Source organism: Pogona vitticeps, chromosome 2, assembly GCF_051106095.1.
Source record: "Pogona vitticeps strain Pit_001003342236 chromosome 2, PviZW2.1, whole genome shotgun sequence".
NCBI classification, from domain to species: Eukaryota; Metazoa; Chordata; class Lepidosauria; order Squamata; family Agamidae; genus Pogona; species Pogona vitticeps.
The window spans coordinates 40,334,537-40,361,224 of NC_135784.1; the positions used below are offsets into that span (position 1 = coordinate 40,334,537).

Here is a 26,688-nt window from a genome sequence, read left to right on the forward strand (position 1 = left end):
TATGTGACGTAAGCTCTCTTGGAATGCAGCCCATTTCATCAGCTGTTTTTGTTGCAACAGCCTTAAACATTTACCCTCTTTAAAAGTGAAATGGTAATTTTGGGTTGGAGGTATAGGTCATACTACTGATCAATAAGCTTAGAAGACACCTGTAATTTTCAGTTTCATGATCTGTGTTCTCCCTTGGTTCACAAGAAGTATTAGAAAGTTCTTCCAGGTGGTTTTTTTTTTCAATAAAGAGCCCTCTATGAAAGTTGCTAGCAAATCTAACGGCGGTTCCGGGGGGGGGGGGTGAGCAAAGCTTGCTCTTGCAGAGAGATGTTTGGCTGTTTATCTGTATCACTGGCTTTTGCTCAAAATCCAGTTGTGAAAATGTAAAGCAAATGGTACAGGCATTTTCATTTGGCCAGCCATCTGTCATGTATGCCCAAGTGCTTGAGGGACAAGTGACAAGATGATTCTTGGATGATCCTGTGCACTGTCTGTGCAATTGTCATTTTATGCTCTGTGAGTATAACAGGATTCTGGATGGTGTGTCCTTAGTATCCAAAATCACATCATTGGATATGGCTTTACAACTAAATACTTACATATCTTTTTTTTCTCCCCTTTTGTGTAAAAAGCCAAAGGCTCGTCCCTAACAGTTGACAGTACCATGGTAGAACTGGATTATTTTCACTACAAGCGGGGGAAAAATCTCCATCTGGAAATTCTGGACTCCAAGATGCCTTTTGAGTTCTCCCAGCTTCCCACGGTCCTCAGGTGTGGAGATCTACTAGACTGTCACACAATCAAGGAGTTTCCCTGAAGCCATGTCTGTAGCAGTGAAGCTTGGAAATGGACACTGGATTGCTGTTCAGCCACAGGATTGTTCCTATCAGTGTTACCAGTAGTCTGGACTGCTTGCTACAAATCCCTGTGAGATGTTATTTACAGGAGTACATCATCTTGCCACTATTTGATCTAGATTGGTTGGGCAAAGCAATGTTTGGGAAAGAACATTACTTTGGACTAGTTTTTTTTTTCTTCTGATAGTGTCGTAGGCATAGCTAACTGCCACACTGACACTGTCTAGTGAAAACCCCTAATAAAGGGGGCACAATGTGTTAGGCACAATTTTAAAAAAAGCCCTCAAGAAGGGAATATGGCTTTAGTGTTTCATAGCAATGTTCCTTGATTGGAATGCAAAAATAGCACAATTTAGAAACGAAGTCTACATTTTGCCCAGCCTTTTGCAAATAATTTGGGATAAGAAGCTGCCAGGAGTTCTAAAACACACACACACACACACACACACACACACGTTTGTGGCCGTCACTCCAAAATGAAAAAAACAAACACATGTTACAATAGTGAAATCACATGGTACAGAATAATTGTATGGGCAGCATCCACTAAGCCCAACTGCTTGGTATCCTCCATTCATTCCAGTAGACCTTGTCTGGGCCTTTATCCAAGACCCACTGAAATGAATGGAGGGTGCATAGTGGCATTGTTTGGAGGAGGCGTGTACCTGCTTGATTTTGAATAAAATTGTGTTCCTTTTAAAACATACAAATAAACCACTCCCAAATCCAAAATTGTGAATGACCTCTAAAACTATTCCCAAAGAAAATATTTCTTGACCTATACTGTATGCCATAAGCCTTTGTTGTTTTGAGGTGGATAGAGAAGAGTAGAAAATGCCAATCAAAGTTGGTTGTACCATCCAACCTTTGGAAGAAAAAAAAAAGAAAGAACACCATCCTTATAAAACAGAATTGCAAACATTTTGAAAACAGTGCTTTATTTCTTGAAAGACTTTTTACTAAATTGATACCTTGTTCTCACAACCTGATTAAAACTCCATTTTCTAAAGTCAATGTTTCAGATTTTTCTGATGACTGCATTAAGTGCCACTTCAAATTCTGAGCTCAGTGTTAAATTCCACTGTGTATTGCCATCATGTACACAGAGGGGGTATTCCAAGTATGTCATCCAGTCCCAAATGTTCACTTTAAGCCTATGAAAAAAACTTTTCAGAGGGGAAGTTAAATTGTTAGAAGGGCTCTAATATTATCATTTGATCTAGATATTTTTAAAATAGTGACTCCTTAAAGTATGACCTAGAAAGGAAGGGAAATAATAAATCCAAACTGTTGGGCATAATCCATGCAAAGCCCCTCTTCTACGAGGCTGAAAAAATGCATTTCCTGTTCATTTATTGGACTATGTGTTGAATTGTGAGTTCAGACAGTAATTTCCACCCCAGTGAGAAGTCACTTCTGCAATCATCAAGTGCTACTAGATTATCTGATATCGCCAGCTAGCTGCAGACTGTGTTCAGCATACTAGATGCTCACTGCAGAACCCATTGCATCTTGGAACTTTGTCAGATCACCCAGTTCTGTTGTATCCCTTCCACTTGATAATCACATTGCCAAAAAGTTAAAACTCACTGGGGGGGGGGGGAAGGACCATGATTATCTGGATCCTCAATAGGGCTTGTGCAAGAGTAGCTCTGTGTGGAATGTGCCTGTAGATTTCTGCCTTAAAAGGGCACCAGATCTTGCTGAGATTAAGACAATCTGAGCCTATTTAGTAAACTCAACCCAGCTTCTCTCCCTATTCTGTGGTGCATTGCACATCAGGGATTCTAAAGCCGCCCCAAGCAGCAGCTGCTGGGTTTTTTTGTGAGTTTTTTTCCCTCATTGGTTGATTTCTTTTTACTTGCTGAGGTTTTCAAATCAACATGAAATCTGGTACTGAATTATTAAAACACAATGAAGCAACAAGACTCTATGCAGACAACTCTCTAAAGCCTTGAATTCACAAAAGATCATGTGTTGTTTTTAGGGGAAAAATACTTTGGATGAGGATGATGATAATTATGCAAATATTTTTTAAAATGTCTGAATACTGGGGGGGTAGGGGAAGTGACAAACAGCCCTTCAGTTTGTAGAGGAATCTATAAAATGTCAAAATTTCTTAATTGGCTTATTTAGGGAGTGAGACGAGAGAACCAAAGTAATGTATCTGCTCTGTAGAGAAATTTGACAAAGGCTCCACCCCACGTGTTCGATATTTTCAATCACAAGTGCAATTTGGTTTTGATAGATTTATCTTCAAAGGATGACAAATTTTGCATAAGTTAAACTTTAGTGGCTTTAAGTACTCAAACATGTTTGTTATATAGATATTGTGTTGCTCCAAAAGCATCAAAGCAAGTTCCAGGCTCCTTGGGGAAAAATGCAGATTTCTATTAAAAAAAAATCAGTAGTTAACCACTGTGTCTAATTTCAATGGGTTGCAGCCTTGGGCCCAATTCCCACTGTGAATGTCTGCATTACAAGCCATGTTGAAAGTATGGGAGCTCTACACAAACACAGCCATGCTCTTTGTGCGTTCAGTGGGGCACAACATGTAAGAGACATTCTGGGGTGGAATTGTGTTCTGTGTGTCTATAATGGTTTATAAATTGAAAACTTGCCATCAATAGAACCAGAGGACATCTTAATTTATGCCTGCCCTCAAAGTGTAGACTTGCTTTATTATTATAACAAACAATATTCCATTTTTGGGGCTTAGTAATGAATAATTGTTTTTGACGCTTTTGTTCTCTGACAACATTCTTAATGTAAATAACTAAGGAAAATTCAAATTAATTTATCTTGCAAGATTTGCAGTGGCTGGGGTTGTTTCTTAGGAAGATTTTGGTATTAATTTAAGAGATACAATTTTTTATAGTCTTTCCAGCTTCTCATTATGACTCCTGCAGTTTTCTTAACCTAAAGAAATTGTTGCAATGATGAACAAAGAATTACACGAAAAATAATGAAACCCATACTTTTGTATCTTTATTTTGGAATTTCTTGTTCTATTATAAATATTGAAGTATCCCTATTCCAGAAGACATATTTTGTTAATTGATTGTACATATTTAAATATGTATTTTTGCACAGGTCTTTTTTTCTTATATCCAGTTTTGGTACAATTGAAAATCATCTAGTATTTATTAATTAAAAAGAAAAAAAGCAAATACCTTTTTTATAATTTGAAGTGGTTCACTGCCAAGCCAATAAGTAACATGCCTACTTTGCAGTTTTTAAGGGATGCCTCTGGGGAGTGGGCGGGGGGGGGGGGGTTGTGTCCCTTTTTAATGTCTTGGGAGCTGCTGGATACAAATGAAGAAGGCTCTGAGGTGGTCGTCCTATGTCACAGTTGCCATGCCCCTCTTTAAGGGGTGAGGCACTGTGGCATTTGGCTGCATATTGTTGGCCTGCTCTGGTTATAAACAACATTGCTTACAGTTGCCTGAGTCTCAGAAGACTAGATTTAGTTGTGATACACTGCTTCTTTTTTTCTTTTTAGCATTTGTGTGCATATGTATGTGCACATGTGTGTACCCACACATGCACATCTGTGTGAGTCTTCACATGGTTTAAAACTAATGGAAAAACTGAAAGTGCCTGATTTATATATCTAGATTTTAAGCTTGGACTGTTTTTTAGACAGCTTCTCCTTTAAAGACTTGAATGTTCTGTTGAAAAAAATTTGGAGCTTGCTTTTCCCACCTACTTACGACTTTCCATTAATGAGGGAGAGAGGATGCAGGGAAATAATAAAAAGTAAAACAAAGCAAAAAGGTCTGACTGAAGCAAGTCCCCAGTTCATAAATAATGCCAAAGGTTCTGGTTATATTTTAAATGATTAAGTTTGAATTGTTCTTTTTCTGTTTCTATCAGCTAGAAATTTAGATAACAGAATGTTGACATTATTTTGTATTATGGGAAAAGTTACCTCTCAAAGCAGTTTTACAGACTACCGACACAAGCCACCAACAGCCTCTCTCCAATATACAAGCTTCATTGGAAATGAACTGCGAAGTTTTGTTTTTTTAAAAAATCCAAGTTCATTCCAAGGAAGTCTGTATGGGAAGGGGTCAGAGCTTGTGCTCCAGGTGTGATTTCAACGCATCATCTTCCCGGTAAGTTGTCTTCCGGCAAGAGTTACTATTGCCAAGGATTCTTTCTTTTCTGTTTGTCTTTTTTTTGGGGAATGGGGAATTGTACGGTGAAGGGGATTGGACTTGAAAAGATTGTTCTGCTTTTCCTTCAGCAGAAAAAAAAACTTATTTTAAATGCTTTGTGCAAATTATCCTACTTTTTATGAAAGGTGATTATTGTTATTTTTTAATGAGCACTACATAATGTCGATGAGAATGTAGGCCATGGAAGCTTCTTGCTTTTGGAGTTCAGCCTGGCTCCCTAGAGAGGGGTGGGGGTGGGGAAGCAATCTCCTGTGTAAAATGTGTGAATAGTTTGATAATTTGTATACATATTCAAGAGCATCTGCTCAGAGCTGAACTTTTGTGTTGGCTGCTGTATAGTACATGAACAAATGTCATGGGGTAGAAAAAATACTTTGGATATTTAAAAGAAGAAAAAGAAATATAGTCTATTTGTTTTGTAACAAGTTTCTGTAAATAAAATAATTTATACTATTTATAAGAAAAAAAATTGTGCTTTTGCTTCATGACTAGGAAATTAGCATGCAGATGCAATTAAAACATGGCTAGAATGTTTCCGTGAGGTGCACAATACATTTCTGCTTTATATGCATAACTAGGAAAAATGAAATATTTGAAGGCAAAGATAAGTCATTCTTGCAAAGAAACCCACCGGTTCCAGTAAATCCAAGAGACATAAAACAGGTTTAATATCTTGTTTTATGACCACTTCTGAGATAAAGGGTAGAGGATTTATGAACAGTAAGAGGGGAACATCACAATGGCTTGAATTGTGATATGCCTGTGTTAGAAGCTTATTAGGTGATGTGTATCTCAAGTCTGCTTTAACTCCCTGCAAGCATCTCAAATGCAATTGTGTGTGATTCTGTGGAATGGCTGTAGTATAAGGGATGTCTAGGTATTGAGAGACACGTCACAAACTGAGTACCCCTTCATGCTGCATGCATTCTCGAAGATTTGAAAAAGCAACCTGCTTGGGAAACCGGGATCTCATCACATGTAGTAAGAACTGGTGCTTTTGGATGCCCTCCAAATCCTGCTTGAAATGAAAACACAGATTATGCCATTCATGACCATTCTTTGTAACTCAGGAAAAGGGAAGAATCCTTCACCTACATTGTTCTGCATTTTAGAGGCCCCTGGCAGTGGGAAAAGATTGTGCAGCTGCCAAGAATCTATCTTCCAGTTCACTGTGACATGAAAGGTACTGCCTCTTCCATTCTACTCGCTTCCCACCAGTTCCTTTGTTTATGGGGAAAGGATGTGGAAAAGCTGTAGGTGACAAGTGATTACAAGATCCTGAAGTCTGTAGTCTCTGCTTCATATATTCAGCTCAGTGATATAAATTTGGTTTGGGGTAATTCTTAGGTTTTTTATTTCATGCCATCAATCAGTTCCAACTTATAATTACCCCCGTCCAGGGTTTTCTAAGCCGAGAGTACTCAAAGTGGGTTTCCTATTCCCTGGTTCTCTGGGGCTATGCAGCTTGCCCAAGGCCACACAGGCTGTCATTTCTTCCAGGAGGTCAAGTGGAAAATTGAGCTCCTGACACATGGGATCCTACAGTCAGCTCTGTTCATATTAGGCATACCATAAAGTATTTTATATAAAAAGCACGGTCTGGATTGGGCTCAATAGCAATTTGAAAGACAAGTATATTTCCAGGAGAACAGTACAATTGTTTTGTTTTCTAAATTTATGAGAACTAAGTTCAAGATGGGTTTCAGACCAGAGTATGTGCTACAGTTTCATAAAGACTACTCTGGATAGCTGAAACAGACCCAGAAAATAAAATATGCCAAATGTTGTCCCCCAAATTAGTCATGTTTCTTAGCATCCAAGTATAAAAATAGCAAAGGCTAGACAATAATATATAGCAGACTTATATCAACGTTTTTACACCACATCTTGATTATTTCATGTCATCTTTTGGACAACTTCTGGTCCAGAATCCAACTCCCCTCTAGCTACTACAGCAGTACTTGCACTTTGAATGATTTGAGAAACTCTGATCTCAAGTCTCCTTAGTTACAGAAATATTAGGAGGCTTCGGCAGCAAACGCAAGACAATCTTAAAGATGCCTATAGAGAGGTCAGTGTGACTTATGTCCAGTTGAGTGTGCACAAGGCATCTTACATGTTTTCTCAGAGGGATCAGGGAATAGGTCCATCCTTGGCGGCAAGTTCAATTACTATATTTTGAATAATAAATTAGATTCACCAGAGAACAAGGTTGTCAACTGTAATATACATTTAATAAATGAAGTCGATGGGAAAACATGAACGGAGCATTTATACAGTTCTTTTGTTTACACAATAAAGTAGCCTGTAAAAACCCTAACTATGCCATTTCTTCAGCTACAATATAACAAGTTATACAATATAATGATAATTATGTGAAAACTGTCCTAGGTTTGGTGGTATTCACCTTTTTAAAAAAAATTACATATTAATTACTCTTGAAAGCTTCTGCACCCTGTTTAGCAGCAAATCTCCTTTTTTGATGGTTTCTTGGTATTGCCAGTTCTTGCTGTCAGGCCTACAAATGGGAGAGACAAGAGAACTTGGTCAGAAAAATTATTCTGTACCTGTGGCTTCCAAATTGTTTCCCCAGGAAACGACTGAGTTGTCTCAGAACAATAAGCGCACACGTGGCAGACAAGCTTACTGGAAAGACAGCTTTTGCACTGCTGTTCCCTATAATGTGCAGTTGTCAAATGTATCTTAGGCCATTTTGTCCAGCTGAGGCCTAAGAGTCTTTATTAGTGCTCCCCCAGTAACTTAGTGCACCTTAGAAAATGCCCCCATGCTTTCTGTGCTAGGTGAACTGATATTGAAAGGGTAATCTGAAAGCAGGAATTCTGAATACTATTCTATATCCCAAGTGCAACTATGGAAAAGATATTTCAACCTGGAGCTCAGGGTACAAATCTGAGATCACCACCTCGCCTTGCATCTGGACAGGATACTATTGTTTAAAATAATTTTATTTATTTATTTATTTATTCCATTTATACCCCGCCTATCTGGTCATTGCATCCACTCTAGGAGGCTTACAACACAGAATATAAAACAGGTATATATATAACATAACATAATTTACATAATTAGAAAAAAAATTCTCCAAGATGGCAAGAAAAACAAAATAAATTATAATAGAAAAGGAAAGAAGAAAAATTAAGGATTAACTGGAGGGGGGGGGAAGGCCTGCCTAAACATCCATGTTTTCAGTTGTTTCTTTAAAATACCCAGCGAGGGAGCCGCGCGAATCTCCAGAGGTAAGTTTTTCCAGAGGCGAGGAGCCACCGCCGAGAAGGCCCGGTTCCTCCCTCGGCGTAAGGCTTCTCAGCCTCACTTCCTGGCTCACGCGAGTGACACGGGTAGAACTGGGTGGGAGTAAGCGTTCCTCCAAGTATCGAGGCCCTAAATTGTTTAGGGCTTTAAACACAAGTGTCAAGACTTTGAAGTCAATGCGGAACTGAATGGGCAGCCAGTGCAGAGCGGCCAGAATAGGAGAAATGTGATGGTGTTTTCTCGGTCCGCTAAGGAATCTGGCCGCCGCATTCTGCACCACTTGGAGTTTCCGCCTTAGCCTCAAAGGTAGCCCCACGTAGAGCGTGTTACAGTGGTCTAATCTTGAGATTACGAGCGCATGGACCAAGGTGGTGAGCGCCCCCACATCGAGATAGGATCGCAGCCGGGCTATCCACCAAAGATGAAAAAAGGCGGTGCGGACCACCGACGCCACCTGAGTCTCCATGGTGAGCGCCGGGTCCAGATGGATCCCCAGACTGCGAACCCGACTCTTTGCGGCAAGGGTTACCCCCCCAAACGAGAGGGAGTCACCCAAGCCGCCAACAGTGGGGGCACCCACCCTCAGGACCTTCCGTCTTGTCCAGGTTCAGCCTCAGCCCATTCTCCTGCATCCATTGCAGTACAGCCCTCAGGCAGCGCTGAAGGGACAGAACGGCATCACCTGCAGTAGGTGGAAAGGAGATGAGTGTCATCCGCATATTGATGACACGATGCCCCACACCCCCTAATGACCCCACCCAGCGGCCTCATATAGATATTAAACAGCATTGGGGAGATTATCGACCCCTGTGGAACCCCACAGTTGAGACTCCACGGGGCCAAGACACTCTCCCCAAGCTGAACTCTCTGGGGTCGGTCCCCCAAGAAGCAACGGAGGAACGGAGCCAGGCAAAAGCCAGGCCACCAATTCCCAACTCGGAGAGCCTCCCCAGGAGGATACCGTGGTTGACGGTATCAAAGGCCGCCGAGATGTCGAGGAGGACCAACCGAGATATTTTACCCGCCAGCCTTCCTCAACAGGTCATCGTACAGGGCAACCAATGCCATCTCTACCGTGGTGCGGCCTGAACCCCGACTGAAACGGATCCAGGGCATCTGTTTCATCCAAAAGAGTCTGAAGCTGGTCAGCCACCACCCTCTCCACCACTTTACTGATGAAAGAAACATTGGCGACGGGCCTGTAATTGCCAGTTTCGTCAGCCACCAAATTCAGTTTCTTTCTTATGGGCCTAATGAGCGTCTCCTTGAGGGCAGGAGGAACCCTTCCCTCAAGGAAAGACCCATTAATTATCACTGTGGCCCATTCGGTCATTGTAGGCCTGGCTGCTTTGATCAGCCAGGCCTGACAAGGGAGGAGGTGGTGGCCCGACAGCGATCAAGCGCTTTGTCCACAGTATCGTCACAGGCTGGAAGCAATCAAGGATTACCGGGCAAGACGGAGCGCTGGACATCCCTGCTCGACTCACTGTATTTAAAAATACTTATAAAGAAAGCAAGGTGGCTTACATAATCAAAGAACAATATGTAAAGCTAAAAACAGTAAGTGTACAAATACTAAAGAAGATTAGACAAATCCACTTTAAGGAGCGGTAAGCAAAAACAGTACCAAAAACACATTCAAATCAGTAAGGTACAACAATCTATTTTAAAAACCCACTCAGGAAACCCATCCTTAATGGAAAGCTTGCCTGAAAAGAAAGATCTTTACCTGCTTGCAGAAAGTTAGCAAAGATGGGGCCAGCCTAGCCTCCTTTGGAAGGAAACGGAGAAAGCACTATCCCGTATCCCCACCAAACACATCTACGTAGGTGGCAGGACTGAGAGGAAGGTCTCTCTTGATTATCTAAACCTGCTCGATGACAATCAAAACAGGCTCATAAAGGGAGACACAGTCTTTGAGATAGCTTGGACTCAAGAGCTTTATCAGCTAGAACCAGCACTCTGAATTGTGCTGGGAAACAGATGGGCAGCTAGTGGAGCTGCTGTTACAGGGGGTGATCTTTGTGACCAGCCCCACTTAGCAATCTGGTTGCTGCATTTTGGACCAGCTGAAGTTTCCTGACACTTTCCAAAGGCAGCCCCATGTAGAGTGTGTTACAGTAATCCAGCCAGGATGTAACTAATCTCTCCAGGAACAGGCACAGCTAGAGCACTAGCTTTATCTGTGCAAATGAACCCCTGAGCATTCACACTCGGAGACAAATCCAGGAATACCCCCAGGCTGTACATTTCAGTTTTCAGGGGACACATTCCTGTTCCTTGATCTGCCTTTTGACTGACCAGGAGTACCTCTGTCTTGTCTGGATTAAGTTTCAGTTTAGTCACCCTCATCCAGTCCATTACTGATACCAGATGCTGATCTAGAACTGCTGGATAACTCAGTGGTTTAAGGCATCTGGTTACAGACCCAGAGGCTAAGAGTTCGATTCCCCACTGCCTCCTTGACAGGGGCTGGACTCAATGATCCATAGGGTCCCTTTCAGCTCTGCAGTTCTAAGATGATGATGATGATGATGATGATACAGTCGAAACAGCTTCTTCAAATTTAGATGGCAGGGAGATGGGTGACACCGAACCCCAAAACACCAGACAAGCTCTCCCAGCAGTTTCATGTAATGTTAAATAACACAGGAGTCAAAACAGAACTAATATTTGTTACTGATTAATCAGTATGTTCTTAATTGTGAATTTTAAAATATTTTTGTAAGCTGCCAACAGTCTTTTATGAAGGAGAAAAGCAGGATACAAACACGTAAAAATTTGACAAGTACCTGTTAGTTTCTACTATCTCATTGACCTTGTCTATTTTGCAGTGTAATCTTCCAGCAGCAATAAATCTTGAAAGTTCCCTGTTTTGGGGAATTAAAAATATGTTAAGATTCATCTCACTGAAGGCTCTGAAAATATTTGGCAGCATTTTCTAGCAAAACTGACCAGCTGTCTGCATTGCCATATTGACAATTCCCAAGCACCAAGGTACTGAAATTTTTTATCTATATAAAAGGAGGTCATATATAGGCCAGGATATAAATCAAATAAGTAGATAAAGAAACCCAGCCTCCTACCAACATTACGCCTTTCCTAAATGCAACTCTTGCAGGCCACCCTTGATCCTTCCTTGAATACCTTGCAATTAGAATCTGTGATCTGCATGGACAGTATGTTCCAGCAGAGGCAGGGCAAGAGGAAGGCTATAGACATGCTACCAGTTTCTTTTCATGAGTTGGTACCCACTGAACCTTCACACTGTATTTCAAACTGGACGTGTGACAATGTGAGGTTGCCATTGTCCATGTCCCATATTCCTGGCCAAAGATCCCTTCCTATAGCTTTCATGCACCTATTTTTCTAACTTGGAAGTTAGGTTAAGCAGTAGGAAAATAACTGCTAACTAGATCTGGACACGTTGTCAGCCAGCCTGAATTTCTTTGCTTCTGCCTATCCTTCCCCAAGGACTTGTGCTAAAATCCAACATCTTTAAATACAGCATGTTTTTCAGTATATCTTGTGCTAGACTTTTTAAGTCTTGTGATCCATGGACCTCCCTTTTCCATATCTCAATACTTTTACTACATATTTTCTACAAGAAAAAAAGCATTGCTGTTACTGCACACTGTACACAAGTATTTCTAGAGAATACTTACTGATCTATGAACTCTACACAGACCCCAAAAGCATCCGCCATGTAACCTAGTGTAAGTGACCGATAGGATTCTAGGAGCTGGCTATAGGCATGGATTCTCATTTCCCGGACATAATAGCGATAGTGAGGTGCAAACAACCAGTCTTTCTTCATCTCTTGCTCGACTGTAGCTGAAATACAGACATACAACATCACATATGATGAAGACTATTTCCAGTATCCTCTTGTTTATTAACCATGTGCTGAACAGTCCTTTCCGTGCACACCTCCTCTGAATCAAATCTACCCTCACGGCTCAAGGAGGATTCCAACCTGGATCTCCCAAATCCATAAACCACTAGATCTCACTGGCTTATTACATGATAGAAATGTTTCTCATTCCTAAGATCTAGCTGGACCTCCAAATGTGTCATTTATGCATTTCATGTTTTTTTAAAAAATGACCTTTCCATTTCAAAATTAAGCCTCAATGTTAGAACACAAAAGCTTGCAGAGTACTGCACCATTATACCAGGCCGTAACAGTGATAAAACACTAGTGGCAAGCTATATTTAAAGTAGTAGTTCAAATGTTAGCACAAGTAAATAAACATCTCGGTTATGGCACCATCCTTCCTGGTAAGGCTTATGTTATCATCCTTCCACTATCTGTGTCTGCCTAGTTTTAAGCTTAGATTCACTGATTTTACTGTTTAATCTGACTATGTGTTTATTTTCATGAATTGTTTTCTCATTATCATTTGTTTTGTTTTCTATATAATTAATTTTTACTCTCTATTCTTTTGATGTAAAACCTAGTATTAATTGGGCAGTATACAAGCTTTTGAAACAAACCAACTTCCACCATGGTATTTTTATTGTGGTATTTGATTCTTTTTAATATTTATATACTGTTTTTAGCTTTTAAATATTAACTCTTAACCATCTTAGCAGCCTTGGGTCCTTTTTTAAGGAGAAAGGCAGGGTAAAAATATTTTTAACAAACATAAAAATAAATAACCCATTTTATCCATTGCTGTTATACACATATTAGGAACACGATTATGATATGACTTCAATGTAAAATAAGGAAGTTATGACACCTACACTTTTATTTTTTGTGACACAAAACACTATTTGTGCTCATTTTAATTTCAAATAATTTTTACTACATTGTGGTATTTAATATGAAACCACAAATTTAATTGGGGCACAGGGGTTGACACTGAGGGCAAAGGAGGGCTGGGGACCTTCACTGTTTCTCAACGCAACAGACATAATGCCAAAAATGTCTGGATACCAACAGACCGGAGGATTATGTATGTTGCCCACAACAGGAAGCAAAGCCATTCCTCACCAAGTGACTGGAAGAAAACGGAATACCGGCATTCGTAGAGTGAAAAAAGATATTGCCGCACTTTTGGTAAACTATGCAGTACTTCCAGGATCTCTGCGCCTTTGATCACCTAAAGACCAGGCAAAAAGAAAAACCAGTCACAGGAGGAAGAAGGAAACCCACCCACCGCTGGCTCTTGGTGCACAGAACTGCTCGACTCACCTTTTCTCTAAGGTCAGGCCTGTCTAATGCAATCATACTGACGTAGACTGTGTAGGTTACGAAGGTTTTGTAATCCATGAGTTCGTATGATGTAAAAGTTGAAACTGTATCCAAGAAAAGCTCGGCTGCCTGCTTGAAATCGCGAATGGCCACACAGTAAAGGCCCTGGTAGACCTTCAGACGATTCCGCCGGTCCCAGTCTCCTCCTTCCTCTATTAGGCTTTGTTAAAAAAAGAGAGAGAGAGAGAGAGAGAGAGAGAGAGATACACATTGGTCCCCTGCAGTCCTCAGCCATGTGCATACATTTCATTAAATCTGAATGGATGCAAGATAATTAGCTAAGCAAATAAAGCAATATCCTACGAAGATCTTTGTCCTCCTGGGAGTCTTTAACCTATTTTGACAACTCAAGCATCAGCTCTGAGAACATTTCACACGGCAGCATCTAGAAAGTTTTGCCCAAGTGAACTAAGCCAAGGCAGGAGGACCTTTCGTTGATACTGGTTTTTCTGAATAACACGAGTGAACTTCCATCTGGGCAATGAGAGTTGGGCTCAAGTGCTTCTGCTAACACTGGTGTTCAAGGACCAAGAGGTCAATTATTATAAAACAAAACAAAAACCTGTAATTGCTGAATGGTCTGGATAATAAGGAATAAGCAGATTTGAGTTTATGCCACAACCAAGTCTGCAGTGTGAACATGCTAAAGCTGTAAACTGGCCTCTAATGGTTCAGTCAAGGAAGGAAGCTTCTCCTCACATAACAAGTAATGAAAGAACAGCATTTGAGAATGCAACAGCAATAACTAAAAGCACAAACCAACTAGAGTAAAATGGGCAATTTTAGAAAAACATTTTTACAGTCAGAATAAAGGTTCTCGTGAAAATACATTCATTGCCAAGCAAGGAAATTGTTTTATAATAGGAATATCTTTTTTTAAAAGCTGCTAATTATAATCCATTTTGCTGAAAAATGCTTAGATCAGTAGAACATTATGGAGAACATCACCATTTCTACAGTTAACGGGATTACTAGATCACACGTGCATTTGGGATTTGATGCTGGAAAAAGGACTATAAAATACTGTGTAGTGATTAAAACCATTTCAGCTGCTCACTCCACAACTGCAGTGTGAGAGTGTGCCAGTTATATTGCTGCTCTTATCAGGATAGCAGGGTGTTTGTGCCACACTGTTCATCACTGTTTTTCACCTGTCTCAGATTATATCCTGCATCAAATAAACCAAATGTGAAAAAAAAAAGGGGGGGGGAAGGTACATTTCAATTGCTATAAAACTTCCACTTTCTGAACCCATAAGGTTCACACCAAACAATCACCAAAGGAAATAAGCAAGAGCTCAGGACAGATAATTTTATCCGCTTTCTGATTCTTGCAGTTCAGCCCAAATATTTATCAGGGTGATAAAAATCTATTATTTTTTAAAATGTCAAATTGATTTAAATCACAATTTAATTTTTTTAATTATTTAAATAATAAGACAAGAAGCAATAACAAGACAAATAGGTCTAACGGAGATATCTACCCAGGTAAATGGACAGCCTAGGTATGATGACAGCACAATGCTGAAAAACCCAATGTTATTGGGAAGTTTAAATGAATATCCCACTACTGTATATCCTAATCTTTAATTATCCTGCAGGTATATTTATTTTCTGAGCATTCTAACAGTACAATTTTCTGGATAACAATCATGTCTACATACCTTTCTCAGACCAAATGAGAATTTCCAGATCATGAAGATATGGAATGCTTTTATATTTAACTTTTAAATTTATTTCCCTTCCTGTTTTCCCAATTGAAACTGGAATTATCTGAAGCTCCATCTCCAGTGCTGGGTAAGTTTGTGAACTTTTGTTGAATAAAAAATTAGGTTGTTTTGTTTTGTTTTATACAAATTATGCTCCTCCGGTATACAAGTCATTTCAAGTTTTTAAAATGAATATAAGTTTCATATATATTCTGCATATTTCAATTTCCCAATATTTCCATATCATCTAAAAAAACCAAACACTCTTTTTTTCTTAGGGTTAATGTTTCTGTAAGTGCTACATTTTATCCCACTTTTTTTATTTCAATCCATGAAACATAAACAACTCATTCAATATCAACCAGACAGTCCATATCAACCAGACAATCCCACCACTTCAAGACTGGTATTACTTGTTGATCAATAGTCATCTACTCATATTTTACACACCAAGATTATCTGCCTCAGATGCCTTTTACTTTTTTTAGTAGCTTCCATCCATTTTCTACAGCAGGAATGAGGTCACTGATTGGTGCCAGGAGCCAGATTTTTGCCCAGTATCAAGCTGGCAGTCTGCATAACATCATATAACTAAGTAAGATCCACCTTATTCTGATATTATCTACACCATCTGTTCCCAAGTATCAATTTCCCCCTTTTTATGTAAAGAGACCTCTAATTTCACACTGTAAGTAACAGAAGAATTATGTATTACTTATTGTATATATTTTTATCTGTTGTGACCCAAAGCAGTTCACAACAGATAAAACAAGAATTTAAAAACACTACATATCACATTTAAAAAAACATTTAAACAAAAATTAAGATTCAAACAATCAAATATAAAACAAGTGAAAGACATTTAAAAACCTGTAAGTTAAGAACCAACACTCCCAAGTATTCCCCCAGTACATACAGACACGTACATGAGCAAGGTAAGGAGAAATCACATGGCTAACTCCAGCCTCTTCCTTCAGACAGGACATGGCAATGGAATTTCCTCTTTCCCTCATGTTCCACATTGGGAATGAATTCCATTGCTAGCTCCAATTTCAAATCCCGACAGAGAATATGACAAGGGAGTTGCCCCTCCTTGGTGCTGTAAAAACAGAAAACCTACCTTTTTGCTTTTTCAGTGTTCCTTGTGATGAGGTCATTGTCCATATAAAACAGACCAATTCGGAGAAGATAAAACACAATATCCAACCGGTGTCCCAGAGCCACAGTTTTGTCATAGGTCTTCCGAAATGCAGTCAGCGCAGCTTCCTGAGAGAAGCACATTTGCTAATGTTAAGAGGGCACAGATAATAGCTCAGTAACAGGTACCATCTACGCACAGGTAGAACATCAGAAATCTTCTTTGCTTAATAAAGCAGAGAAAGTGGGCATTTGTGGTGGGAGTTGCAAACACACATCTAGAGGGCCATTTACTCCCCACTCCTACTGTATGTAATAAGAACTTAAAGAAGGAAGAGCCTCCGCTGTGGAAGGCCCCCGATATTTTGTTCGTCAGTCAACTTTCAGACAGAGCAGCCATTCTAAGCAGGGTTTGCTCAGGTCATCTCAAAGCATTTTATCTTTGTCCACACAATCATCACCTCCATACATACACTACTGACCAAACAGGATGTTCTACATTAATGCCAGCTAATAGGAATATAAGGGTATAGTCATAAGTAATCACTTCATAGCCTGTGAAAGCTGAGCCCTTTCACCTACCTTGTCCCCAATTCGGCAGAGGTATTCTGCTTTGGCCATCATAGCATCACGGATTTCACTTTCCCCCAAGTTCTTCTCAGCATCTTCCAATTCATCATCAAGGCGCTTCAGTTCCTCCTCATTTGCTTTCTTCATCTTGTTTAACAGTTCCGTATCTACTGGCCAATCAAGTGACTTGCAGAGAGACTCGTAGTATGGAGCCATGTCTGAGAAGGCAGTTATCAAAAGACAAGTTAAACAGTTATTCCTGGTATTGACAGGTGACTCATTCTCTCATGTAATAATAAAGCCATAGCCCTCTTGCGCCTTTCAGATGAGAAAATGGACAGAAAGCTGCTCTACCATTCAGAAAATGAGCAATCAATAATACAAATAGCAAGGAAAGTTCATTTAGCAAGTGCTCTTTTTTAAAACATGAAGAGCATATGGGCAACTTACTATGGAGTAGTAAAAACACAATTGATGGAACAGAGTGAAAAACTATGTGGAAAAAACAGGCACCGAATACGGGAGAAAGGATGATGGCAGTTCAAACATTGTGCAGGCATAACTGTAATTTAACATGTACTGTACTACTTTTTGTTGTACTCTTTTACCAATACACTTTAGGCACTTGTGTTTGCACTGAAACAAACTGAACTGTGTTTTCATTAAAATACACATGTCTCTTAAATTGCCTTTTTAACTGCTGCATTTCCTTAACTGTTGTCCATATAAACAGGTAGAGCTGTGAAAAGTGGGAAAGAGGTAACTAAAAATGAAAGAAACGAAGATGAAATAAGAGACAACACCTTCCACAGCAATAGCCTGCTCAAATTAGTTCCTCCATTGCTCTCTAACTCCACATTACTCACAGATCTGTCTTGCATCCTCTGCTGAAGTGCTCTAGCTGGGCTCGTGGTTTTACTGTTATGTTCTCAGGCTGGAGAAGGAGTGAAGAGGCAGAGAATCACTCCAGCCTCTTTCGGTGGGATTTTAAACATTTCTGCTTAAAATGTCGGAGATCCCCCCTGGGTGCTGAAGTGGGGACAGGGCTACTGCCACCGCTACCTACAGTACTTGACCTGTCTGGTTCCTCCCACTGCTTTCCCGGGCCCCGAACTATGGCTTCTCCCTTTGCCACCAAATCGCAGCTAGATCTGAATGTGTTGATCGACCTCCAAGGGATCTGCAAGAGATCACCCACAAGGATTTCTAGCTCCTGGTTGTTTCCCCAGAGCAGCCACCCCTGTGACTCAGCTCCCGAACTCAACTATATGTATGGTTCCCTCCTCGTCAGCGCCCAACTGCCACCCCGGAGCCATGCCGGGCTGCAGCACACCCCGCCGTGGGTTGGGGTGGCGGTTCTTCCCACAAACGTTGTTCCTCTGAGCATGTACAGAATGCTTCCCCCCCCCGCCGCCGCCGAGAGCCATAGTCCACACACGACCCAACCCACTCAAGGGCGTCCGAAGGAGGCAGAGAAGACGGAGCTTCCCCGGCCAGGCAGAGAGCCCACCTACCCGCCCCCGCTTCCCCTGCCTCTCTTTCCTCCCTCAGGCGCCTCACCGTGTTGGCGGATGGCGGCCATGAGCTCCTGCCGGACGGCGGGGTCCGGGCGCTGGGGCTCCAGGCTGAGGAGGAAGCGGAGCTGGGCGATGCGGAGGTCCGGGTTCTTGGGCAGGCCTTCCTCCTCCAGGTTCTCCAGCGGCATCGCGGCGGCAGGAAGGAAAGGCAAGCGAAGGCACGCAAGAACGACGCGCCGAGACGCCGGAAAAGAAGGAACGGCGGACAAGCAGAGAGGCCGAGCCGGGGGCACACTCAGTGACTCAGCCCGTCACCCGGAAGAGGAAGGGAGCACTAGCGACACCACTTCCGGCTCGCCCACCCCCGCGCGCCCTCACGCTACCAAAGGGCTAGGGTTCCCGTGTGGTCCAAGATCGACTTCCGGCTCTCGCGAGCCCTCTTGTCTCTATTGACGGGCTCTCCCGTTTTCCAGGCACGTTCCAAAAGGCACTCGAGCAGGTTCTCTGTTATTGTGGCTGCCATCGTTATGCCTTCGTGAATGTTACCGAGTGGTTTATTAATTGTGGCTCAGCTAGGATATAGGAGTAGAGATCTTTTGCAAAGAAAGAGCCGTGTTCGGGTCTGTCTCAGCATTTGGGCAAAATTAAAGGAGGGGAGGGCAAAATACTTCAAAAGACTTAAGCGAACGTAAGAAAGGAAATTCAATGATGACAAAGCTGTAAATCAGGAAGCTAGTTCTGTTGATTTGCGACGGGCAGGAATTCGACAGATGTTGACTGCTGGATGGGACCTGTTGAATTTCCTCCTCCCTAGGATGATTTTGTTCCAGAGTCTTCTGAGCTTTGTGTCTGCTGTCCTGAAATAATGGATTTTTTTTAAAAAAAATTATTTGATCTAGATAATAGAATCTGGGTCCAGATCATTTAAATCCTTGTTATGTAGAACTATTGCTCGTAAGTCAAAGAAATTAAACAAGAGTTTAAATAAGTTAAAAGAATTAAATGAAGACTGCTTCCCTACAGGTGTATATCTTAGAATCAACCTCACTGAATTCAGAAGAGGCTGCTTTCTGAATATATGCAGAGAACACTGCGTTATGAAATGCCAGGTTTAATTTTTCTCATCTTTCTTTTTCTATTTCATCAACCCAACTGACTTTTTCTTAAACAACCACTGCCGCTGTTCAATATCCTTAGTTGTGCCAAGACCCTTCCACGGTCATTTAAGCTCCAGAAAGCAGGGCGTTTGCGGGTATTAAGGCCTGTATTTCTGACAAATGCCTCACTGAACCAATAGGGAATCCATAATGAATAATGGTATTCAAGCTTCAAGATCACCTTGGCTGAGAGCTGGCTGGCTGGTTGCCAGTGGCAGACTAAATGGTGGTCATAAGTTCCATATTTATCTGCTCCTTGGAAGAGGCACATGGAGTCTTGGCAACTTCAATTCACTTTGTAAGTCTGTGTGTGTAAAAAAAAAAAAGAGAGAGAGAACCATGGAGAAGTACCAGAGAGCCCGAAACCATCTTTGGGGGCTGTCCGTGTGGTATAAAGCAATCAGCGAGCAAATCTAATCTCAGCAAAGTCAATGGGAAGAATGAGGCAAAACTTAAAACTCTTCTAAATAAGTAAACTTTTTGCCTTTCTTTCTCGCCATCAGTACAGCATGTCTTCAGATCAACATCTCCTACACTTTCGGACCAACCCACTGACCTGCTTTCTGAGTATAACGGAACCAAGTTCCTATCACCCTCTAGTTCCCAAATTCTTGTGATTAGGACAGGATATACTTGATCCCTGTTCCTGAAGAGGAGCTGAGCTGTGTTTGGGAGGACGTTTTATTTGGTATGGTATTTTCTTCTAGGATGACCTTTGTTCTCCCTGACCGTAAGGTCTGAGGGGGCAGGAGTTTGGCTTTAAATATGGGCTGGCAGAAGCACGCGCCTAATGGTGCGTGAAATTCTCTGATTCCATTTTTGACTCTAATCTGGTAAATAGGAAAGCCAAATAACATTGCATACACCCGGGGGGGGGGGAGGAAAGTTTTAGGAGCCACACTAGAGGCTGTTCCAAGTCCTCCATTCAGAGCACATTACCATAGTCTCTCAAGACTGAAGGATGCTTAACAAAATACTTGATCCAACCCAGCCTCAGCATAGGGCCATGAGCAAGACCATATAAGAGACTTCCTTTTTCACTAGCTAGGATGCTTCCTTATCCTTGTTGTCCTACAAACTAAATAATTAGAACAAGTGAGTTTATTTCTTTAGTGATCTCACTGTGCTGTTATGTGTATTTTATTTTTCACCCACCCTTCTCTTGGCTTTTAACTTTATTTTAAAATTTTATAAGGGCTGGAGAGAAACCACAAACATTTTATTCCATAATTTTATCCTAACAGCTAATAAGGGAGCTGGCACATACAAAGAGCAAAATAAATGTGGGAGGCAGCTGGCATAGAGGACATTTTAATCAGAACTGGGAGTGACAGCTGTTTAGAACTGTCAGGATGCCCCGTTTAGGGTGAGTGGACAAAGCGGGAATAGGGAGAACAGCGACCTCTGGTGGAGGGAAGCAGGAAGCAAAGAAACGACAGCTTTGCCAGGCAAGAGGAAATTTTAGCAGTGGCTGCGGGAAAAATTATTTTATTTATCCATTCGTTCATTCACTTATTAAATTTCTAGACTGCCCATCTAGTGGAAACCATTGGGTGGTGTACAGCAGAACACTGAAAACAAAATATATTATGAGATCTAACAACTATAACCAAACACTAGGTAATTATAACTATCATGTAGCAGAATAGGCAGCAATAAAATTGACAATAAGGTGTCCCCTTATTTTATTTTCCCTTCCTCCTTTTTTCTCCTCTCTTGATTAACTAAGGAGGGTCTCCCTAAAAGCTTCCCTAAAGAGTTCTGTTTTTTAGGAGCTTCTTGATGTGTAAATATTAATAGAAAATATCAAACAGGTACCAGCCAACTTTTAACCAATTCAGGATATCAGTTTCTTCCAGTTTTTATATCTACCTTTGCTGTAAAGTGGTTTCCTAGCGTTATTGTCCTTTCCAGTGAATCTTATTACGATATGTCCACAGTATGATAGTCTCCATTTATTCATTCTAGCTTCTAATGAGCGTTCAAGCTTCAGCTGATCTAGAACCCACTTATTTAGCTTCCTGGTGGTCCACAGCATCTGCGAAACTCTCCTCTTAATCACCACATTGTGAATGAATGAAATTTTTCCTTCTCAGTTTTCCTTATTATCCAGCTTTCATATCTAGTAATCAGGAATATGTGGAATGGATGCTTTTGGCCTTTTCTACTTCTTTCATAACTGCCTTTCCAAATCTCAGTCCTTCTGATCTTCTTAAAATGTCAGTTTTTTGATGTTTTGGCTGCAGTCTCCCTTTGGATTTATGACTCAACCGAACTACAGTAAATATCTGTTTTGATTTCTTCTTTGTCACTATTAAGATTATATAATTTTGCTGTGGTCATTGTTTTTGTATTCCTAATGTTCAGCTGTAATCCTGCTTTTCCACTTTCTTCTTTAATCTTCACAGGATCAATCAAAATATGTGGGAGGGGAAATAATTATGAGATAGTGTATCTAAAATTCTGTATGCTGTCCATATAGCTACCAAAAATGTTTCCAAATGGGCCGTCTTTTATGCAATAACTTTGCTCCCTTCACAGAATTTTTGCTGCAATCCAGACATCATTGTTTTCATTTGTAACCTTCCTGTAGTCTCCTGACATTTCATCCAAACATCTGCTAAAGAAAAAAAGACTGGAGCTGTCCATCTGGAAGGACCCTCGGTCCATATTTTGCCACAGTTTTACAGATTGTGTAGATGGAGAAAGCGGACTTAATAGGTTCTGCTTAGGTGCTGTGCAGCTTTTGGGTTGTACTAGGGACTGCTGAAACAAAGCAAATTATAATGAGCCATGGCGGTCAAGGCTATTACGAGTAATAGTTACTGGCCAGGAAGGCTTTGTACTGCTTCTGTTATTTAAAATGTTTTAAATCTATGTTTAATTAATTTAAATAATTTAGCTCATTGTATAACGTTGTTAAAAGGGGCACGTTGGCACTGCAGGTTAAACCGCAAAGGCCTATGGGCTGCAAGATTGAAAGATCAGCAGTTCGAATCCACGCGACGGAGTGAGCTCCCGTCGCTCGTCTCAGCTCCTGCCAACCTAGCAGTTCGAAAGCATGCAAATGCGAGTAGATAAATAGGGACCACCTCGGTGGGAAGTTAATGGCGTTCCGTGTCTAGTCGCGCTGGCCACGTGACCACGGAAGATTGTCTTCAGACAAACACTGGCTCTATGGCTTGGAGACGGGGATGAGCACCGCCCCCTAGAGTCGGACAGTACTGGATTTCAGCCATTTTGTGCTAAAATGTTAAGGGCATTGGGGCTTTATTTTAGAAATCAGCATAGTGTTGTATCTGCCAGGCAGATATCCTTTGATCTGGATACTTGCACTGAGAAGGGGGTTGGACTCAGTGGCCTTATAGGCCCTTTCTAACTTCATTATTCTTTGATTCTATGATTCAAATATAAGGCCTTTCTCAGAGGAAGTTGGAGAGAGAGAGAGGAGAATGCCTGGAGAATTCTGGGAGTTGTAGTCCAACAAACACAAATCTACACACCTCTAGCCTGAAAGTTCTTTGGAGCTAGTCGAAGCAGGACTATAGAACAATATGGGCAGCTCACTGCCAGGACCCCAGCATGACTTATCAGTTGTTAGGCCCTCTTTCCTGATGCTCTTAGCAACACTTTACATCTGGGTCCAGCTACTATAAAAGGCAGCGCCACCACGTGGTGGCGCTGCGGGCTAAACCGCAGAAGCATGTGCTGCAGGATCAGAAAACCAAGCAGTCGTAAGATCGAATCCATGTGACGGAGCGAGCACCCGTCCCTTGTCCCAGCTCCCGCCAACCTAGCGGTTCGAAAGCATGCAAATGTGAGTAGATCAATAGGGACCACCTCGGTGGGAAGGTAACAGCGTTCCGTGTCTAAGTTGCACTGGCCATGTGACCACGGAAGATTGTCTTTGGACAAAACGCTGGCTCTATGGCTTGGAGACAGTGATGAGCACCGCCCCCTAGAGTCGGACATGACTGGACTAAATGTCAAGGGGAACCTTTACCTTGTTAAGCTGGCTGGATAGCTCAGCGGTTTAGGTATTTGGTTGGGAGTTCAGTTCTCCAGTGTGCCTCCTGTGAGCAGAGCCAGCCTGTGTGGCCTTCGGCAAAGCTGCACAGTCCCAAGGTGGCCCCAGAAGAAGGGAAGGGTCAACCACTTCTGAGTATTCTCTACCTGGAAAATCATGAAAACGGTCACCCTAAGTCAGAATTGAGTTGACAGCACATATTAGTACATTGTTATCTTCAACTGACGGAGTGTAGAGAAGAAGAGTGAGGCCAGAACCCATTAGAGATGCAGGAGGCCCAGTCGGTCTGGGGTGCTTGCCTGAGAAGTTCAGATACGCAACAGATAAGAACAGCAGCCAATCAGGCGGATTTGCTCCGCTAATTTTACTTGAAAAGGGAAAAGCCTGTTGGACACTTCAGGTTGGGATAGGAAACTAGTCCTCCGAATGTTGCTTGACTGCACCTTCCAGCCTTCCTTACCGTGGAGAGTGCCAGGAGGGCTGAGAGAACTGCAGTTCAAAACCGACTGGAGGGCCACACGTTTCCTGCCTGTGGCGGCAGATTCTAATGAGGCTTCCGTCCTAAGCCATGATCGCTCATGAGTAAGCCTCGTTCAAGAATGTTAAGCTGGCCTTCGGTCGATGTCCATAGAAGTGCCCTGTAATTTTAGGACTATGGTGCTATCGGCAAATCTGAAATACGTCGATCAGCTGTGTTTTAGATTTGTAGATGAGTTTTGGAGCTCCACTTGGCCATTCAGAAAACAGGTCTGTGTGCAAGAGAAAGAGGGGAGGGCGTTGGCAGCAATTTTTGCATTGGCTGAAAACTGTATTGGAAGACTGAAATGTTATTTATTGATTTCCGTACATTGCCATTTTTGTTACCAGATGTGTAGCCCATGATTCTTCCGTGCAGAGAAAGTTTAGATAATAGAAGGGCTTTCCAATACCATATATCGTACTGGCATTAGATACCATTGGCAGTGCTGTCCTTCTGAGTTATTTGGCCTTGTGGGAAGTGGTGGTAACCCGTTGGAGTTGTTTTGATCTTAGCTAGGGTGAGCATTCCACATGTTCCTTTCCGGGCACAATCCAAGGTGCTGACACTTTACTTGTAAAACTCTCAAAGGCTTGAGACCAGAATTTCTGAAACAGCACTTGAGACGGCGCAGAGCTCACTCTTTACGCTTCACCTCCAAGAGAGGTGAGGTTGGTACTGGAGAGGGTATAAGAACAGTGGGTGCATCATTGCGCCCATGTTTGAAGTGAGAACAGTGGGAAGATCTGTGGGCTGAACATCCTTTGCAGAGGCAATAACTGCCACCACAACAAAGTCTTTTTCCTCATCGGTTACAACTGTTACAGTGGTGACTTGATGGCGCGTAACAACAACAGACAAAATAGGATTAAACTATCTTTGTTTTGATTTGATTGTTATTGTAGTTTTATTTCATCTCTATGTGGTGGTATTGTAAGCTGCTCAGAGTACTGGCCACTAGATGGGTGAGGTAAACATTTAAATAAAATAAATAAATAATATAAATGAAGACTTATTTGCCTCAGGTTCAGAAATTTGGCATACAGTACTCACCCACTGATACCCAGAAGCAACCCCATCCGCAGACAGACCTGATGAATGTATTTCAAGATAACGTAGTTGGAGAAACCTTGTTTTTTGGCTAAACCAGATTTTTTTAATTCCTTCCCTTCCCTAATACACGCTACTTTTCTTACAACCAAAATATCTACAAAAATTGCACTATTTTTTTGTGAAAATCCACTGTGTCTTCATTACCAGCTCTGAACATTATTACTGCTTTATACAGGAAAGACAAATCTTGTCATCTATGTTCAGTGTCTGATTTGTCTCTGACTGGGGGAAATCTCTTCCCCTGCCCACTGCCAAAGTGTGTTGGCTCAAACTTACTCCTTTGGAAGTTTGATACCTCTGGGACAGGCCTTTGGTTTCATCTATCATGGCTTTTCTTGTATTATGTGAGAGATTCTGTGCTTTTTATGTCACCGAACCTGAAGATTTTTAAAATTCTAGATGGGACTATAGTTTTCTGAAGGTTCTTTGCTATGCTTGTTATATGTGGTGCATCTATTTATATTCCAGACAATATTCCATCATCCATCTATTTTGCCCTCTCGTACTGAATAAAATGTCGCACTATTATCATGGCTTCTTTCATTTCATTTAATCTGTTTGATATCACTAGATGGCAGTCTCTTAGAAGTTTTGCCCAGTAGACAAAATGTGTGCATTACATTCAGGATTTAGATATTTAATCCTGAGAAATTGTGAAATCACTGACAAATGTGAAGAATAAAGTCCACAAACATAGGTGCCAGGTTTGCCCCAAAACTACTCTGAAAGCACCATAACATGACCAAACAACATCACCCAGAATAGGACAAGTTAATACAGTCACTCATCTTTAGGGGTGAGACAGGGCCCCTTTTCTCTGCAATATCCTTCTGCAATATCCTTCTGATTTTTCCCCCTGGAAAGGACTGCCAGGAAGAGTTGAAGGCAGCAGGAAAAAGAGGATGGCCAGATAGAATGACTCCTGAAAGGAAACCGCAGGGTTGACTGAGCAGGGCTGATGAGAACAGGACATCATTCATTCATTCATTGATAGGTTTTCCATAAGTTGTACATAACGACCACAATGACAAGTGGAGACCTCTGGCCATTCAATCTCTTAATTGTTCACATCCGATTTCTGTCATTCTCCTCTACTGTGTTCACAAATTATCTGCTACATCTGTAGCTGTGTTTCTGTGTTGGAGGAGAGCTTTGAGGCCCAGCTGTGTCCGTCTGACAGGTGGAGTACATTCATGACAGATGAACATAATTATATTTTGGGGTTTGTTTCCCATCTGTTGTGGGATGAGGAGTCAGGGAAACATAGCTCAGTGAAAGGAAAGGTGCTTGGCATGCAGAAAAGGGAGGGGCATCCTCTTTGAAAAGAAAGGGAAACAACAGCAACCACCACCACCTAGTGGGCCCAAAATAAATCGTCAT

The 26,688-nt window shown here is 41.5% G+C and overlaps 2 protein-coding genes across 10 annotated transcripts in view; one reads left to right on the forward strand and one right to left on the reverse strand.

Moving 5' to 3' along the window:
* ATXN7 (ataxin 7) overlaps positions 1-5,498 on the forward strand; it is a 174,239-nt gene extending 168,741 nt beyond the window's left edge. For all 9 annotated transcript variants that reach the window (XM_072989355.2, XM_072989352.2, XM_072989356.2 and 6 more), the window contains one exon: positions 624-5,498. In XM_072989355.2, the coding sequence (XP_072845456.2) occupies positions 624-641 (18 nt within the window). In that variant the 3' untranslated portion in view covers positions 642-5,498. The remainder of the gene's footprint in view (positions 1-623) is intronic.
* Positions 5,499-7,241: 1,743 nt separating this feature from the next.
* On the reverse strand, positions 7,242-21,692 carry PSMD6 (proteasome 26S subunit, non-ATPase 6). The gene is made up of 8 exons (XM_020805136.3): positions 18,538-21,692; positions 16,990-17,195; positions 16,391-16,536; positions 13,503-13,722; positions 13,302-13,410; positions 11,968-12,136; positions 11,095-11,172; positions 7,242-7,547 (listed from the first exon to the last, which is right to left on the reverse strand). Exons 1-8 carry the CDS (start codon positions 18,680-18,682, stop codon positions 7,451-7,453), a joined length of 1,170 nt encoding a protein of 389 aa, XP_020660795.1. The 5' UTR covers positions 18,683-21,692; the 3' UTR covers positions 7,242-7,450.
* Positions 21,693-26,688: the final 4,996 nt, after the last annotated feature.